Source organism: Lissotriton helveticus, chromosome 4_1, assembly GCF_964261635.1.
Source record: "Lissotriton helveticus chromosome 4_1, aLisHel1.1, whole genome shotgun sequence".
NCBI lineage: Eukaryota > Metazoa > Chordata > Amphibia > Caudata > Salamandridae > Lissotriton > Lissotriton helveticus.
Genome location: NC_136063.1, coordinates 1,367,449,427 through 1,367,466,729, shown reverse-complemented (window position 1 = coordinate 1,367,466,729; position 17,303 = coordinate 1,367,449,427). Strand labels below are relative to the sequence as shown.

General features: G+C 41.1%; 1 protein-coding gene across 1 annotated transcript in view; it reads right to left on the bottom strand.

Annotated features, from left to right (window-relative positions):
• Positions 1 to 6,496: 6,496 nt before the first annotated feature.
• GMPR (guanosine monophosphate reductase) overlaps positions 6,497 to 17,303 on the bottom strand; it is a 429,723-nt gene continuing 418,916 nt past the window's right edge. The window contains exons 8-9 of the mRNA XM_078687924.1: positions 16,319 to 16,478; positions 6,497 to 7,999 (exon numbers count right to left, since the gene is read on the bottom strand). Of these exons, the coding sequence (XP_078544050.1) occupies positions 7,819 to 7,999; positions 16,319 to 16,478 (341 nt within the window). The 3' untranslated portion in view covers positions 6,497 to 7,818. The remainder of the gene's footprint in view (positions 8,000 to 16,318; positions 16,479 to 17,303) is intronic.

The window sequence follows — 17,303 nt, the reverse complement described above, 5'->3', positions numbered from 1 at the left end:
TGGGAGCGTCCACCCGGAGGCACCACTGACACTATGTAATGTACCGGCAGGGCCATGCTGATGATACAAGCATGCCCTCTTCACAAACATGGGGATGTATGAGTTAATACAGTTCTCATGCAATATAAAAAAAACTATAAGTACATTATTGTGAAAAAAACAATAATATTTAATATGCACAAGTTAATCTGACTCATGTCAATATTTCCTTTGTCATGCATGAGTGAAGTGTTGGGTGAGGGGAGTGGGTGCACTAGAAACAGTTAATTGTGATTCGGTTGCGGCGCCTGTGTCCTTCAGCAGGATTCTCCCCACGTGCATGAGGCACATGTGCAGGTGGACGGTTGTCCCCTTCCGACTCACTGCCAGAGATCTCTACAGGTATCCTCCGCTTGGTAGCAATGTTGTGGAGTATTGCACACACGGCCACGATGCGGCAGCAGACCTCAGGCTGGTATTTGAGGGCCCCACCAGTCTTGTGTAGTATGCGGAATCGGCTCTTCAAAAGCCCAAATGTCCGCTCAATGCAATTTCTTGTGCGGATGTGTGCAGCATTGTAACGCCGTTGCTGTGGTGTGGCAGGGTTGAGGTATGGGGTGAGGAGGTACTCACGGAAACCGTAGGCGCTGTCACCTGAATGAAAGGAGCAGAGGGTGAGTGCCTGTTAAGCGCAGCTACATGGTCGCGAAGTACTGATTGTTGGCATGTGTACTTACCTAGAAGGTGTCCTTCGCCAAAGTCTCACCTGGCCAGTCGTGTGTGCATGCCGCTGTGCCGGAATATGAAGGAGTCATGTGTGCTCCCCGGGTATTGTGTCACTATGTCCGTAATGATTGTCTTAGCATTGCACACCATCTGGATATTCAGTGAGTGGTAGGACTTGCAGTTCCGATACATGTGTTCTGTTTGTGCAGGTGGGCAGATGTGGATGTGGGTACAGGGTATACAACCTTTACCACGCAACTTTTACCACGACCTACCATTACCACGCAACTTTTACAACGCAGGACCCTTTACCACGCATACCATTACAACGCTGGTATTTACAACGCAGGTACTTTTACAACGCATACCATTACAACGTAAGTATTGGTAAGTATATAATTTTATTTAAAATATTTTAGGTTTGGGTTTTGGGTAAATGGGTATTTTTAGGGTTCAGGGTCAGTTTTCAGTTTTTGGGTAAAGGGGTATTTTTAGGGTTCAGGGTCAATTTTCAGTTTTTGGGTAAAGGGGTATTTTTAGGGTTCAGGGTCAGTTTTCAGTTTTTGGGTAAAGGGGTATTTTTAGGGTTCAGGGTCAGTTTTCAGTTTTTGGGTAAAGGGGTATTTTTAGGGTTCAGGGTCAGTTTTCAGTTTTTGGGTACAGGGGTATTTTTAGGGTTCAGGGTCAGTTTTCAGTTTTTGGGTACAGGGGTATTTTTAGGGTTCAGGGTCAGTTTTCAGTTTTTGGGGTACAGGGGTATTTTTAGGGTTCAGGGTCAGTTTTCAGTTTTTGGGGTACAGGGGTATTTTTAGGGTTCAGGGTCAGTTTTCAGTTTTTGGGGTGCAGGGGTATTTTTAGGGTTCAGGGTCAGTTTTCAGTTTTTGGGGTACAGGGGTATTTTTAGGGTTCAGGGCTGGGTTTGGGTTTTGGGGTTCAGGGGTATTTTTAGGTTTTAGGGCTGGGTTTGGGTTTTGGGGTACAGGGGTATTTTTAACATATATATTTAAAAATTAATAATTAAATATTAACATAAATAATTAAAATATTAAATATTAAAATAATAATTTATTAATTAAAAAAAATATTATTAATAATTATTTTACCATATTATTTACTTACCTATACTTACGTTGTAATGGTATGCGTTGTAATAGTACCTGCGTTGTAAATACCAGCGTTGTAATGGTATGCGTGGTAAAGGGTCCTGCGTTGTAAAAAATGCGTGGTAATGGTCTGCGTGGTAAAAGTCCGCGTTGTAACGTCATATATCCGGGTACAGTCAATGCATCCAATTACATGGGGGAATTGCGCTATGTTGTAAAAATCAAGCTTGGTTTGATTTAAGTCCTGTTGAGTGGTGGGGAATGTGATGTAATGGTGTAGCCGGGTCAGCATGGCCTCCAGGAAACTACTTAGGCAGCGGGACATGGTGCTCTGGGAGATCCCCCTGCAACGGCAACAATCCCCTGGAAGCTTCCCGAGGCCAGGAGGTGCAGGCTGCACAAGACCTGGACATGGGTGGGCACGGCATTGGTCCTCCTTGTTGGGTGCTGCATCAGGGGGTCAAGGTCCCGGATGAGCTTGGTAATCATTGCCCAATTCAGCCGGTACTTTGAGTAGATTTGCTCCTCAGTTTGTCCCAGAAGTGTGATCCGCTGGTGGAAAATGCGCTCCTGGACCCTGCGTCTGTTCCTTGCTGCAGCCTGGAGCCTTCGCCGCCTAACCAGCATGTAGAGTCCTGGCATCGTGAATGTCCTCATGCTCCTACTGTGTCTCCTTAAGTGTGTTTGGTCAGGGCCGCACCTGTGGCTAGTTTGGTTTTTTCTTTTTTTTTTTTTCATTGACTTCATGGTTACCACCTGGTTTGGGTTCTCCTTAAATTGCGCCTCGCAATTAGCGATTTAGTTTTTTTTCGCAATTAGCGAAATTTGATGAATTTGGTTAGCGATTATTTAGCGATTTCGCAAATTGAATCGTAGAATCATTGGAATCTCGCACATTCCGATTCGCTAAGGGGGTTCCACCTAGATTCTGCAATTTTATTTGCGATTTCGCAAAATCGATTTTGCCAATTCGCAAATTGGTCACTTTTCTTATCATGAATTGCAGATCATTGAATTGCGATCGCAATAGCTAATTCGCAGCGATTGCGATCGCAATTTTGGATGATGAATCTGGCTGTTAGAGTGTTAATGCGTATCCTGCAAAGCACATAGTCACATGCAGATGGTAGATAATTAGGTTATTTAGATGGGGATGTGGGCCACTGTTTTATTACTTGCAACTCATAATTTGCATTCTTTCTAATATAGTACAGTGAGCTATGAACAGGCATCAAGCACCTACATGCAAACTGGTTGGGACTTGGTTCCCACTAGTTGAGTTTCTTGCTCTTTCAGTAAGCTCCTGCCGTGCAGCGGGCATGTCATATTTATCAATGTTGACACCGTTAATCGCTAGCTGCCTGAGTTGGAGGCCCCCATCCTCCCACACATCACTTTGTCCCTGCTGCTCCGTATGAGCCAAGCTGGACGCCCCTGAAAACAGTTGGAGCCATAGATGCCCACAGACCCGATTCAGACAGGAGACTCCTGGTTTAAAACAGCTTTATTTTAGCAGTGTGCTGCCTGGAAATGCCTCTGCTTCAATTTAGGGTCTACGGACAAAATACAGTCCCATGATCTTTTTTTATTTATTTATTTTAAATCACCCTCTTTATTATTTCAGAATGTTAGTATGGATGGTCAAAGCCACATTGAGGATTTCACATATTAACAGTTACTTATGCGTTGCTTACTATCGGCTCACCGTTGTGCCAGCCGGGGCAGGTGAAGAATGAGGGGCCTCTTGTGCTCCTTATTATATTATTGTGTTTTTTTGGGCCTAGACTGCGTGCACCAGCAGTTCTCCTAGAGCTCTGCAACTATTCCATGCAAATAAGTGTCTGTCTTACTTGCAGGGTGGCCTGACCGGTGCCCCATGTCTTTGATCTCCGGCATATATTTCAAACAAGCCCATTATTTTCGGTCTTCAGGGCCTATTACGCAAATTAACAGATCTATTCCCCTGGGCAGAAAGGGCTTTCCTGTGGAAAATGACCTTGATGCCTTCAAATGGCAGCATGTCATCTTTATGCACAGTAAATAGAGGAATGTCCCAGCAGTTCCTTGAATCAGGGACTTCGGAACGCTGTACAAGTGCATCAAATACTTCCGGCTCTGTGTTATTTCACACGGAGCTGACTTCAGGGGCTTTTAAGCAGTGAAGCATCTGTGTGTGCTTTATCAAACAAGTACAGCTTATATCCATAACCCTTTTTGTAATTGAGGGTGTCCAGTGTCACCACATCCTTTCTTGTTCAGCTTCCCTCCAACTTCAGCTCGCAGGGCTCCTCTGACTTCTTTCCGAGAATTTGCATACACAACATTCCTGTCCACTGTCAAGGACTAGTAATGTACGGCATGCACCTTCCCTGACGCTGCACGCGCATGCCTATACCACTGCAGGGCAATCCGCCCAGCACCACTAGTGGCATATCTTTATTGTTTCACTGAGAAGGCACCTGCAGCAACGTTTAGCACCCGGAAGCATAACAAACATGGGAGCCGGCATCGCTCACTGACATCCTTGCAGTGTGCGGTCTCCGCCTCTCGTATTGATAGTGAGCACAAACGTGCGTACAGCTGCAGCCAGGCTTAGCTTGGTTACCGTAATTACCTATAAAAAGGCGGTATTTATTCAGATTTCCAATTCCAATCTGAAATAACTGGTTTTTTGATCATATTAGATGCACAAGGGTTAAAGAGAATGTCTACTTGTCCGGAGGACTAAGTAAACAATAAAACCTTTTGTCCGCCACACGAATCCTCATGTCCAGGGCGTCGAGCGATACAAATTCCCCACCCCTGCATATAGACCAATTACGCTGAACACTTGGTACACAAGGGTGTTTTCAGACTCTAGTATTTTGAATAAGTCCACTCCAGGAGTCAGGTTTTCCTGTAAAAACCTAAGCATGCAGTGGAATATTTTTTTCACATCACTATCAATATGTGACCAATGATCATCACATTTCTTGCCTTTGGCAATATCACTAAGCAAAAATTCCGTAAACGGTCGCCACATGGATAATATGGCATTCACAGCCTCTAGGACTGAGAACCACCAGCTAAATGACACAGTTAGAATGACTCTTTCTTTGATGCCACACAAAGCACAAAATGAGAAGCATTTGCTTTTTAGTTCCCAGGCATAACGAAACAGTGTACCAGAATAGACTACAAAGTCAATAGCATTCTTCATCAACTCTGAAGATTGGAAAGATGCTTTCAGCATACCATCTAGCAGGTGACAAGGATCTCTTACAGGGAAGCACTTCAGCTCAGGTAGCGATTTTGACAGGTCATCATACAACTTTTTCATCTGCACATCTGAATTACTGCAAATACAAACAATATCACTCCAATCTTTATTGAACTTGGTAGGAACTTTTTCCAACAGCATTCCAAGTGACACTGCGTTCCATATTTACCATTGTCTGGTGTCATGTTTTCACCACTATCTCAGATGCTTGGTGACAACATTCTTTTCACATATACCTCACTTCACCTTGCATTGAATGTTTAAATCCTGGGGTGTTTGGCAATTCACCCACAATCAATACTGACTTGCTAGAAAAGGGGGCTGATGCATCAAAGGATTTCACCCATTCTCTGTTTGTGGGTAAATGTGATGGTACATATTGGGGAAGATTCTTATGAAACCAGCCATTTTAACTATCAGTGAAATCAAATGTAGCCAAAATACCAAATATGATTTTGATATTTCCTGATTCTCTACAGTTTTTAAAATATCTAAATAAGACCTAAAACATGCTTGGAAACTCTGCATCTTTAAACCAAAGACCACAAAACTGAAAAAAGCAGAAGGAAGAAGAGACAATATTTTAGTGACAACCCTAAACAACAATACTCAAGCAGCTTAATGTTAGCCCAGTCTTTCTTGTTGCTGTCTTTTATAACAAAGTTGTATTGGCCCCTTCAGGAAAAAATAAAAATGACTCTTTCACTCATCTTTTCCTTTCTTTGAATGGCACTTAGTTTGTGGTTGGCAGGTGTTTTTCAGTGTTTATATGTTTACATCAGAGATGGCTATTTTTCTTTCAGTGGGGTTTTATCAGTTATTATAGGTTTAAACCTAAAACCAGATAGCCTAGACATATTTAAAAGGCTGCTTAAGTGTGTGGCACAATACGAGCTGCAGGCCCACTAGCATCACGTTAACAGGCCCTGGTACATGTAGTACCACTTTACTAAGGACTTATAAGTAAATTAAATGTGCTAATTGGGTGTAAGCCAAATTTACCATGTTTAAAGGTGAGAGCACACACACTTTAGCATTGATTAGAAGTGGTAAAGTGCATGGAGTCCTAAGGCCAACAAAAAAGAGTTCAGGAAAAATGGAGTAGTAAGGCAGTTTGGGGAAACACCAACCTATGGCTGACAGGTCTAAGAAATATTCACTCCATACTGAATGCCTTCTGATGACTTATGGGAAAATTAGATTTCATTAAACCGTAAATGGGGTGCATCCTGTAGTTTATGATGAAATTAATGAGTATTATTTCAACCAACCAGAAAATACTGTGCCTTAATTTGGCACTGCTGCTCATCAATATAGATCCATGCTTGTCTATGTAGTTAATACATTTCTTTTAATCATAAATAACATATTACAGCCTTCCACTATATATATATATATATATAGTGAGTGTAAACAAAGAAACCCAGTCTCAGGACGCAAGACGTTCTTTTAATGATGCATCATACATTTCTTTCAGTGCAGTTTAGTTTTTCAACGGCCACAAAGTTATCAAGTATAGTATTTCAAGACGTTAAATTAAAAACATAGACAGGCATAAGTTATCTCACAGATTACATTTGGCACTGATCCACCTAGCATTATTGCAGTATACCAACCTGATTATATTTGACGACTAACATGACGATTCTAAGGCTGTTGCCTTTACCACATAGTGTCTGTGGAATCAAGGCATACATTTGTTACAAGCTTCAACTTAAAAGGCACATATTCCAAGAAAACAATACAGCCCCAGAAAAGTATTTTTTTTCTGAGGCAAACCATACCCTCCTTTAAAAAAAAAGTAGGTTTGGATTCAAATATAGAACACTATTGGGAACACAAGATGCCAGGGCAAAGGAGTCCACTTAGCTAACACTTGGCAGTCACTTTCATTTAGAATTGCTACCTAGCTCCATTCAGTCCTGGCATCATGTGTGGAGCTGGCCTTTCACTGGGCAACCAAATGTGTCTGGGACTTGTGGTCATGGGCTGTGTCCACTGAATCATTTTGACTGACGTGCTTGATAGCAACTATTTGTAACCGAGAAGTCCAAGACTGTAGACGGTGTCCTAATGATACAGAGCTAGGCAGGAACCATACTGTCATTGCACATCAAGGGTTCAGCTATACACAGTAGCAGCAATTTAAGAAAGTAGTTTCTTACTACCATTTAACTAGTTATTATACCCTCACCAAGCCAACCAACAGAAGCTCTAGCTCACTGTAGCCAATGTTTCATTGAATGGTTATTGTCTGACTCGTCACCATTCTGGACAATTCCTATTACACAGGGAGAAAGAAGCTACCATGAAAGGAGGGAGATGACAAAAAAGTATATATATATATATACATATATATATATATATATATATATTAATTAACATACATACATGATGGGTAGTGAAGCCAACATTCACTAGCTCAACATTTATCTTGCCTACAACCCCAGACTCACTGTTGTGCAATGAAAACTAGGGAAGCAAACAGTCATGACCTGCTAATCTGGCCTCTGGGCTCCAAGTGAATGGGCAAAATAAAATGAAATGAGAACAGCCCATCCAGGAACAGGCAGCGTGCATGTTTACATTTTCCTTGATGGCTTGGCCACGTCATGCTCAGCCTATGATAAAATGAGGTGGAATAGAGCAATTTAGCTCTCTTGCTTCACCAAGAACCAGTTTACAGCCTTGGTGGTGTCCAACCAAAAAGGATAGGGATATGTTGCAATAGTTATGTTGATTTTGGCTCTTTTATGAAAACATCTGGTTGAACTGTTGTGTCACTCGGATAAATGTCGTCCTTCGGCTCAGCTCTTTCAGTTTGGCTGCCCCGACATATGTGCAGGTGGATCGCAACCCACCAAGTATGTCTTGGATGGTATTGTTCACATCACCCCTGTAAGGCACTTCAACCGTTCTGCCCTCTGAAGCCCTGCATACAAAGACAAGAAGAGAATTAAGTGATGTTGGGCGCAGTGGAAGAGGCAGTGAAATCCCCTGATTCGCTATACAGGGCGTCAATGATTAATACCTTTGAAAAGTACATTCATAATAATAAATGTTTACTTTCATAACCTTAACACGATTGGTAAACAAGTTATAGGCCAGATACATTTTGACGTTATTCCTACATAGTCGGAAGTAATGAATTTGGATTAGGAGTTGCTCTGGTTTTTGTTTGCCTGGCCACTGTGAATCCTAGACTCAATAAAAACCTCAAAATAGCTATACTGTAGGAGGTTTCAAATTCTTGAAACATTCTTTGAACATTATTTAACTCTGACTATAACAGTCCTAGACATGACAGTCTGCACCGAAGCCAAAAACAACAGCTGTGGAAAGAAAATACTCAAAAGTCATTGCTTGCTAAAAATTCATTCACCTTCACCACCTGGCCCACAAAGCAATGTTTGCCATTCATAGTAATCTCTTTAACTGTAATTCAGGCTGCTCAAGGATGGGAATCATTTGATGTTGGTTTTTTAGCTGCCTTCGGGCAGGTACAAAAATTCATTGTATGTTGATTCAAGGTAATGTTTAGTCTGGCAGGGAAAATATTAGGGTATTATTATGATGAACACAAAGAGTTGGTGATTTGAGGTTGACTGAGGATTTCCATCGTGTGCCAGGGGAGGCGAGGAGGGTGATGTTATTAGGTGAATTTATCAACTCTACTTTAATTTGAACAATTACCCAAAGATGTTAAAATGGTTTGTATGTTGGAACCACAAGCCTGCCTTAATAACATGGTCAAACAACAAATGATCTTTACAGTGCACTCCTTTACCATGCAAGTCGTTGCAACAACTTGCCTTAGGGAAGCGCCTGACTCTGGATAGTATAATTTACTAGTCCAACTCCAGTCTGTGCAAAGGCAGGGAAAGTGTTGAACTTAAAGTTCAATATCAATTCAACAACTCTTTCCTTAAGGCAAGTCATTGTAACGACTTGCGTGGCAAAGGAATATGTAGTAAAGATGCATCCGTGGTTCAGACTGCACTGTTAAGGCACAGCAGTTGGCAGGGTATGCCCCGACGTGGGTCCCTTGCTCACTTTGCCACTGGATTCAAGGTAGCCTGGCTGATGAGGGCTGTTAGCCTGAAACCGGACCCAGGATGCTTGTTTCCGGTCCAGGGAAGACATGGCTTGGCAGTTTGGGCTGGACTCTTCTCATGAGGCACAGGGTCAAGACTGATTTGCATATAGCTGTGTCTAAACTGGGGTAGCGAAGTGAGCTAAAGAACGATGAAGGATTCAACCCAGATCTGTGACTGGGGGAGAGTGTCTGAAAGTTTTTGCCGCTCCGTCTATCATCTCCTTGTGTTTGCTTCGTTCACCCTAAGTTGGCAGGGTATGCCCAGACGTGGGTCCCTTGCTCACTTTGCCACTGGATTCAAGCTAGCCTGGCTGATGAGGGCTGTTAGCCCGAAACTGGTCCCAGGATGCTTGTTTCCGGTCCAGGGAAGACATGCTTGGCAGCTAGGGCTGGACTGTTACCATGAGGCACAGGGTCAAGACTGATTTGCATATAGTTGTGTCTGCACTGGGGTGGCGAAGTGAGCTAAAGAACGATGATGGATTCAACCCTGATCTGTGACTGGGGATGAGTGTCTGACAAGTTTCAGTGCTCTGTCCATCATCTCCTTGTGTTTGCTACAGCGTGGTTCATGCCACGGTGTAAGACTGTTTCCCTTTAAAATGTACAGCTGTCAACATTACTGAAGCAAAATATTTTTTTAAAAGACTGATTCTATGTAAGATTTCACTTCTTAGGTCTCCTAATCACAGATTAATTCTTCATTAGCAAATTAAAGCTGCACTATACATATCAGACTGATGTCAAGGTACCTGGCTTAGAAGATTTTTTTTGTAACAGTAAGATGCATTGGCTACTCACAATTTTTTTTGTCTGCACTCCTCATGTAAGTTACATTGTAAAATGGGAATCCCCAAAGTAGTCTTAAAGTTTGCAAAGTACATTAGGGTAGACTATTTCTATGTTTTCTGCCCAAAGGAAGAACATAACATGCCACACCTATATATAGAAATCTTTCAGTTAGACTGAAATCCAAGTTTTCTGGGTTTTTTCAGTATATGGAGGATGACCAGATGACTTTGTTCATCTATTAGGTTCTCTGGTATTTTGGAGCCAATTTGTTGGTATTATCTCGTTGAAGACCCATTAGTGGGTCACCAGCCGATTTCTGCTGGGTCATGAAAGAGCAATAAAATAAAATGCCTTTGCATTTTGGGCCACATTTACTATAATGTCATGGAACGCAGCACAGCAAGTGAACATGCTGCACAGGGAGAGAGCAGATATGTTTTCTAAAACTCCATATTTACAAAGATATGGAGCATTTCTACTCTCTTCCTCTGCAGGTGCACTGTGTGCTACCCAGCACTAACACAGGCAACCTTGCACAACAGTGCAAGGGTGCCTGTGTTATGGGCAGGATTGTTTCTGTGCAGCAAGAGGCATCTTCCTGCACAAAAACCGTCCTTAGAGGCATTTTCCTCTTTTTATGTTTGCTGTAGAACGCAGCACACATGGAACAAGTAAATAAGGAGGTAGAAACAAAGGGCTTTTTCCTTGTTACACCTCTGTCGAGTAGGTGCACCATTTTGTCCTAACTCGGTTTACCAGTCTGTGTAAATCTGGGTTTGTGTAAAAATAAATGGGTGAATGCATGTGAACATTAATGCTCCACCCATTTAACGCATTCCTGACGCAAAGTAATGCAAGGCAATTCTATGCAGTGCCTTGCATGCATTACTTTGTATTTACTAAGTCACGAAAAGCAAGTGTCAAAAAGGCCTTGGAGTCTGCACTCACCAACAAAGTGGTTAAACCTTGATGCAAAATAATAGTAAATCTGAGACTTTGTAGTTAGCAAATTTGCTAACTACAAAGATAGAGGTCAAATGTCAAGCTATGCCTGACAAATTGCTGCTTATTCTTTTAACAAGAGGACTGATGTTTATTTTATTTCTCTGACTGCAAAGTGAGTGGAGTTTATCAAGTGAGCTAGGGTACAGGGAGTGTGATATAAAAGGATGATGTATTTTTTTGAAACATGCAACAAAATATAAATGCCTTGAAATTAACTGCACACATATTTTATCATATATCAATAGTTAGGAAAGCAAAAATGAAGCACATTTTCTGTAATTTTGAAGTGTGATGGAAATAAAGATTTTAATAGAATCAAAACAAATCAAGACACTTCACTTGGTGACGGTTTAATGATAAGTAGTCACTGAAACCCAATTTCCACACATTATCATTTCTGTGCTATATACAGAGAAACCCAATTCCCACACATTATCATTTCTGTGCTATATACACTGAAACCCAATTTCCACACATTATCATTTCTGTGCTATATAGTTTTACAAGAAAAACATTTGTTTATGAAAATGTAATGCAATTTCAGTAAATAAATGCGCTGTCTGTAAATGACTGTGCACTGCGCCATGGTGATTTAGTAATATATTTGCGAAAGTGTGTCCCGAAATGCACCACCAGCTACATACTACACCCTCACCACTCTCCTGCTGAATACATTTGCTCCACTTTGTGTAATACTTGGATTTTTCACAATCGCTATGACTTCAGTGATGAAACATTGATGTCAGCATCCCCATTCTCAAACGTATTCTAGCACCACTGGTGCAAAGGAAAGGTGCTGAACTATGTCTCTAAGTTCAGTTCTAAGAAACCCTTGCAAGTATTACAAAGCAAGACTCCAGATGAACCCTTTAGTATTTCTGCTGCTGTTTGTTTTACTTCACAAAGTTATTTCAACAGAGAATGGGCTTACTATACATGATCATACATAATCATCCCCCTTGTGTATGACTTTCTCACATCAATTGAGAAATATGGATATAGCCTAATGACCAGAACTGTCGACTTTGGATCTTGGGAACCAGGGGGCATATTACCAACAACTAGCGATAATTATCGGTAGGTTGGCTTAGCGGCAATACTATTATCGCCGTGTAGCGACCATTTTTATCGCTTAGGAGCCTTGATATTATCAAGGTTTATCTCCTAAGCGATAAAAATCGGCCGAAATGCATGAATATCGCTGAAAAGTCAGCGATATTCATGCATTACCGAGCAAATGCTCTTAGCCATGTTATCCACCTCCCATTGGATAACATGGCTAAGAACTGCTCAGGGCAGGTGTTAGCTTTTTGGAGATATTCGCGCTTAGCGCGAATATCTCCAAAAGTTGGTAACAGGAGATAGCGATGTTAGCGACTGTTTCCAGTCGCTAACATCTTGGCACGCCCACTTTGCATGTCATTAGTGATAAATATCACTGACATGCAAAGCGGGGCCCTAGATGGTCGCTATCTCCTACTAGCTGTCGCTAACTGGCGTTGGCGACGGCTAGGTAATAGGGAGATCATTTTATCTCCACTTTTTTGGCTTTTAAAGCCAAAAAAGCGGAGAAAAATTCCTTGATAATATGCCCCCAGATTTGAGCCCTGGCGTTGGCTCTCGTTAAATTGCTTAATCTCCTGAATAAAAAAAAAAAGGAACCAGACCTTGTGTAGTGTAATCTGGTGCTCATGTAAAGTGTGCCAATGTCTTTGGGCAGTGTTTGCGTAATAGAATACAGAAGTATATGAAGGGAGTCCAAAACGTTCCGCTGAGCCTGTTTTTAACATTTTAACACACAAATGGATATGAGGCATTAGCCCATATTCTGCTGCAGAAGGGGTTTTTCAAATGTGCGACTATAACTGGTATCAATGCCACGATTTTTCAGAAACCTTGTGATTTTTTTGAGCAGATGCCACCGGCCGGCACCCCACTCTGGAAAATGTTCCAGCTCCACTGCAGTTAACCATCTGCCACTTTTATGAGCAGATTAGTAGCTTAGTCACAGGCCCATATCAAAGGAGGTGGTCAGGGTCATGACATTTACAAACAATTGTTGTTAGAGAGGAGCACAAACAGTTAAAAAGGGTATGTTATTTTGATAATTCACAGCATTTTTAAAAATACACCCATGCTCATGTCTCTTAAAGCTATGTCGGTTGCAAACATTTGTCATTATAAAAGTAGGTATATGGTTTTAAAAAGTTTGGAAAGCACTGCTCTAAATCCAAAGTGAGTGATCCAGTATGATCAACACTACATCAATTCATGCTGTCTTTCACTTATTTATTTGCATGTTATATTTCCACCCTGTAAGTCTTCTCCCGAAATGTTCCAATATGTTGTTTGACATAAGAGGTATGCTTAGGTAAATTTGCAAAGCCAGTTTTCAGAGGATGTGGATGGAATGGATATGACGAGGCGAGGCCATGTCCTTCAACTTTGGGGCATATGATTCTTTTGGTTTCGCAACATCTTTTTGCAGGTGATATCTTCCACCTCTACAAATAATTCTGCTAACACATCTCTAAATGTTGGCCTACTTTGTCTCAGTTACTGGACTAATCATTGTCCCAAAATGCAATATTTTGTGAAACAATTTCAAAATCAACTTGATGATGACCTTTATTAGTTAAATTGCTGGATTGGCAACGCAGCTGGGGATGGAGAGAGCTTCACTGCGCATGACGGTTTGGCCAGCTTGAGACAGCTGACCAAACCCTTATGCGCAGTGAAGGGAGTGCACTACCACTCCCACACCAGCAGTGTCGTCCCCCTGGACACACCCCCAAGACACGTCAGATACCTGGGGGCGGGTCCGGGGGAGTAAAATAAAACGATTATAAAACGGGTTTAAAATCCGTTTGACAATGGTTTTATTTGAGGGTGGTGGCGGGGGGCGGAGCTCGTTTGTGCTAATGGAGGGGCTACCACTTGGAAAATAGCTTGCTGACAGGAGCATGTAGTCCACACTTACTGAACACACTTCATCCAGTAGAATATAAATAACAAATATGTGCATTATTACAGAATTGTATCCCACTGCTAAGAGCTAAACTAGTTGTTAAAGGTCCAATGTCCGAGTTACAAGTCTGAGATGCAGGCATCGGTCTTTGCCAGCAGGCAACCTCGGCAGAAGGGCGATATTGCTATATGAACTGTGGTTCTTAATCTATGTTCCGAGGGCGCCTGGGGGTTCACAACTCTTTTAGAAAATTCAATAATATTAAAATTAATCATTTGAAATTAATAATATGTATACAAATAAAGAAGCAAAACTGAAAATTTGTAAATGTTTTCTATATTTGGTTGTGAATGAAATACAAAATATTTCAATATTTGAATATTTCTTGGATGTATATTCGTTTTGTATTTTTGTGTATTGTTTTGAGGTTCATATCATAGAAATTACTTAGGCTAGGGGTCTCTGGCTTCCAATAGTGCCACAGGGGTCCCTGGGTTCCAGTCATTATTCAGTGTTGGTAAACAGAAGTCAAAAGGTTAAGAACTGCTTTCTTAGAACATTCCACCTACCAGTGTCACAGCCAGGATTTTTGGGGCACTAGGTAAGACAAATATTTCAGTTCCCTGTTCGGAAAACCTTTGACTTTCTTATCTATTTCCTTCTAATTCCAGCCCGTATGTTGCCGAACAATACAAAATTATATGTAAACTTTTAGAAATGGGAATAAAAGAAAGATTGAACAAGCATTGATGAAACCATTTCTTTTTGCACATGAATCTACCCAGCCTCTTCATCTCATTGTAGAAAGGAGAAGATAAGGATGTCTTATGGGATACTAGGGGTATACTGCTTAATATCAAAATAAGATGTATACCCCGTGTACGTTAAATTGTACCTTTAAATAATGGACAGTAACAATCAAAAATAAATCCCCATGCAAAACTATCAATTTCACTTTAACACTGAAGGTCAAAATACTGCACTGAGGATTTTCATCATTCATTCGGTGAAATCTCATTATGTTCTCTTAAATTCTCTTCTCCAGTTTTGCTCCTCCTTACCTCTTTCTATCTGTAAACTTCTACAGCTAGGCAATGACCTTGGGCCCTACTGATTAAGAGAAATGGGATAGGGCATAATGCAGGAGAAGGACAGAGTGAATGAGAACGGAATGCCAAGAGAGGTGAGGAAGAGATAGAAGAATGTTAGAGTTACAGAATGAAAGAGCGGTTAGGTAATGTGTGGTGAGGCAGTACGAATGGTAAAGCAAGAAAGGTCAAGGGTGGAAAGAGATGAGTAGTAGAAAGAAAAGAGCTGAAGTAGAGAGACATAGGTGAGGTAGAGGGAAAAGAGTAAGGGAGAGGAGGTTAAGAGGCGAGGTTGTGAAAGAATGTTGAAGTAAATTTAGAGATTAGTTAAGGAGTAAGGACGAGAGGTGTGGTGAACATATAGACAAGGGAGTGAGGTAAATCTGAATGAGATAAATTAGGTACAAAGAGGATTACAAAGAGTGGTCAGCCAGAAAGAGGGATGTCTGAAAGGTAGAGAGGGGTAAGGTATAGAGAGACAAGAGAAATGTGATTTAGATGGAAGAACGATTCATAGAGGTATAATGGAAAAAGAGTAGTAAGGTGTAGTGAGAAAGTTAAAGAGAAACATGAATGGGACAGTAGTGGAGAGGTAGAGGTGAAGGGCCAGGGACAGAGTGGTAGACAGAGAAGTGAAGTCATGAAGAGGCGGGTAGAAAGAGTCGAAATAGGAAAGGGATAGGTATATAGAGATATTGGGGTAAGTAGAAATAGGGGGGAAAAGAGTAAGGAGAGAGACATATGAGAAGATAAATGTGTTAGAGAAAGAGAAGTGGATGGACGGACAGAGCAGTGATACAGAGGTAGCTGGAGAAAGGAGTTGGTAAAGACATTAGGCAGAGAGAAGGGATTTACTGATTGTGAGGCAGAGATAGATGAGGCATAGAAAAATATAGAAGTAGATAGATAGAGGTGATGTAAGGCAATGTATGGTAGAAAGCAAGGGCAGTGGGAAAGGCAAGGTAGACAGTGGAAGGTGGGGTGAACTCTAAGTTAGAGGGAGGAAGACAGATAAGTAGAAAGGGAGAGGTAAAGAAAGGTTAGGTCAGGTAGGTAGACAGAGATGATAGAACAAGAGCTAGGTAAGGAGACAAAGAGATAGATAGAAAGGTAAAGAGTGTTGAGTTTGGGAGAAGTAGAGATACACAGGATGGGAGCGAAAGCTCGACAGAGTGAGGTTGAGATGCAGAAACAGACTGAGGTGAGAAAGACAGACAATCACTTTACGAGGGGGGCACTTGGAAGGTGGGGCCCTTGGGCAATCACTAAAGTCATACTTTAAAACATATTTACTGAGTTTACCTGTATTCTGCCACTTTTCCTGCATGCTTTTTCATTGCAGTATCAGAGCTCATCCCATAGAATAGCATCACCTTCTTGCCATTTTTTTCAATCAACTCCCCGGTACATTGGTCGTGGCCAGCAAACATTCCACCAAGCATGACGAAATCTGCACCAGCTCCTGCATAAATGAAAGTATTAAAAGGTTAAATCGTGGCTCTGCCAAATTTCCATTTCCTTACACCTTTTCTGCAACTCATGCAGTCTTGAACGTAGGGGTGCACAAAGGTACAGACATTTATCCACCTCAGAATCAGTAATTTCTTTTTTGAGAAAGAAATCAGATTTCTTGAGCTTGATGAAACTTGCAAAGTTTTTTTTAAAGTTGTTGAAGTCAAATTCAAATAAAAGTGGCCTTTAAGTTTAGTGATTCATTTTCTTGCAAAAACCTTTTTGTGAAAAAATTCCTTCACACAAACCTTGAGGGAGTAGTTTTTCCAGTATCTCAATCATCGGGTATAATCATTAAATAACCCCGCCGCTGGTCCTATGGACATTTGCTCGTTGACAAGAAGAAGTAAGGAGCAATCAACTACATAGAAATAAATCATTAAAGACTTTCGATTCAGTCAACAAAGAAAATGCCCATGAGTGAAAGGGTTTGATTTTCAAATCTTTTAGTCTTACATCTAATTATTCATCATGTATTAGTCTTTAGATTAAAACTTAGAAAAATCCATCAATCGATATTTGATTGTAAAATAGAACAAAATATTTGTTAGAATCACAGTTAATATAGTAATAATAAAGCAAGCGTGTTCCAGAAAGGAAATTCCCTATTTTAGATAAGCTCCAATAATGAGAGAAAAAGGTGTCAGTTCAGATGCCCATAAAGAGTACTAATAAATGAATAGGGGTGCAAGCATAAAGCCTCCGCATAACAAGCTGGAAACTATTCTCAGCTCAAAGATCTCAGCAGACAATTCAGTAAAATCTAAGTAAGGCA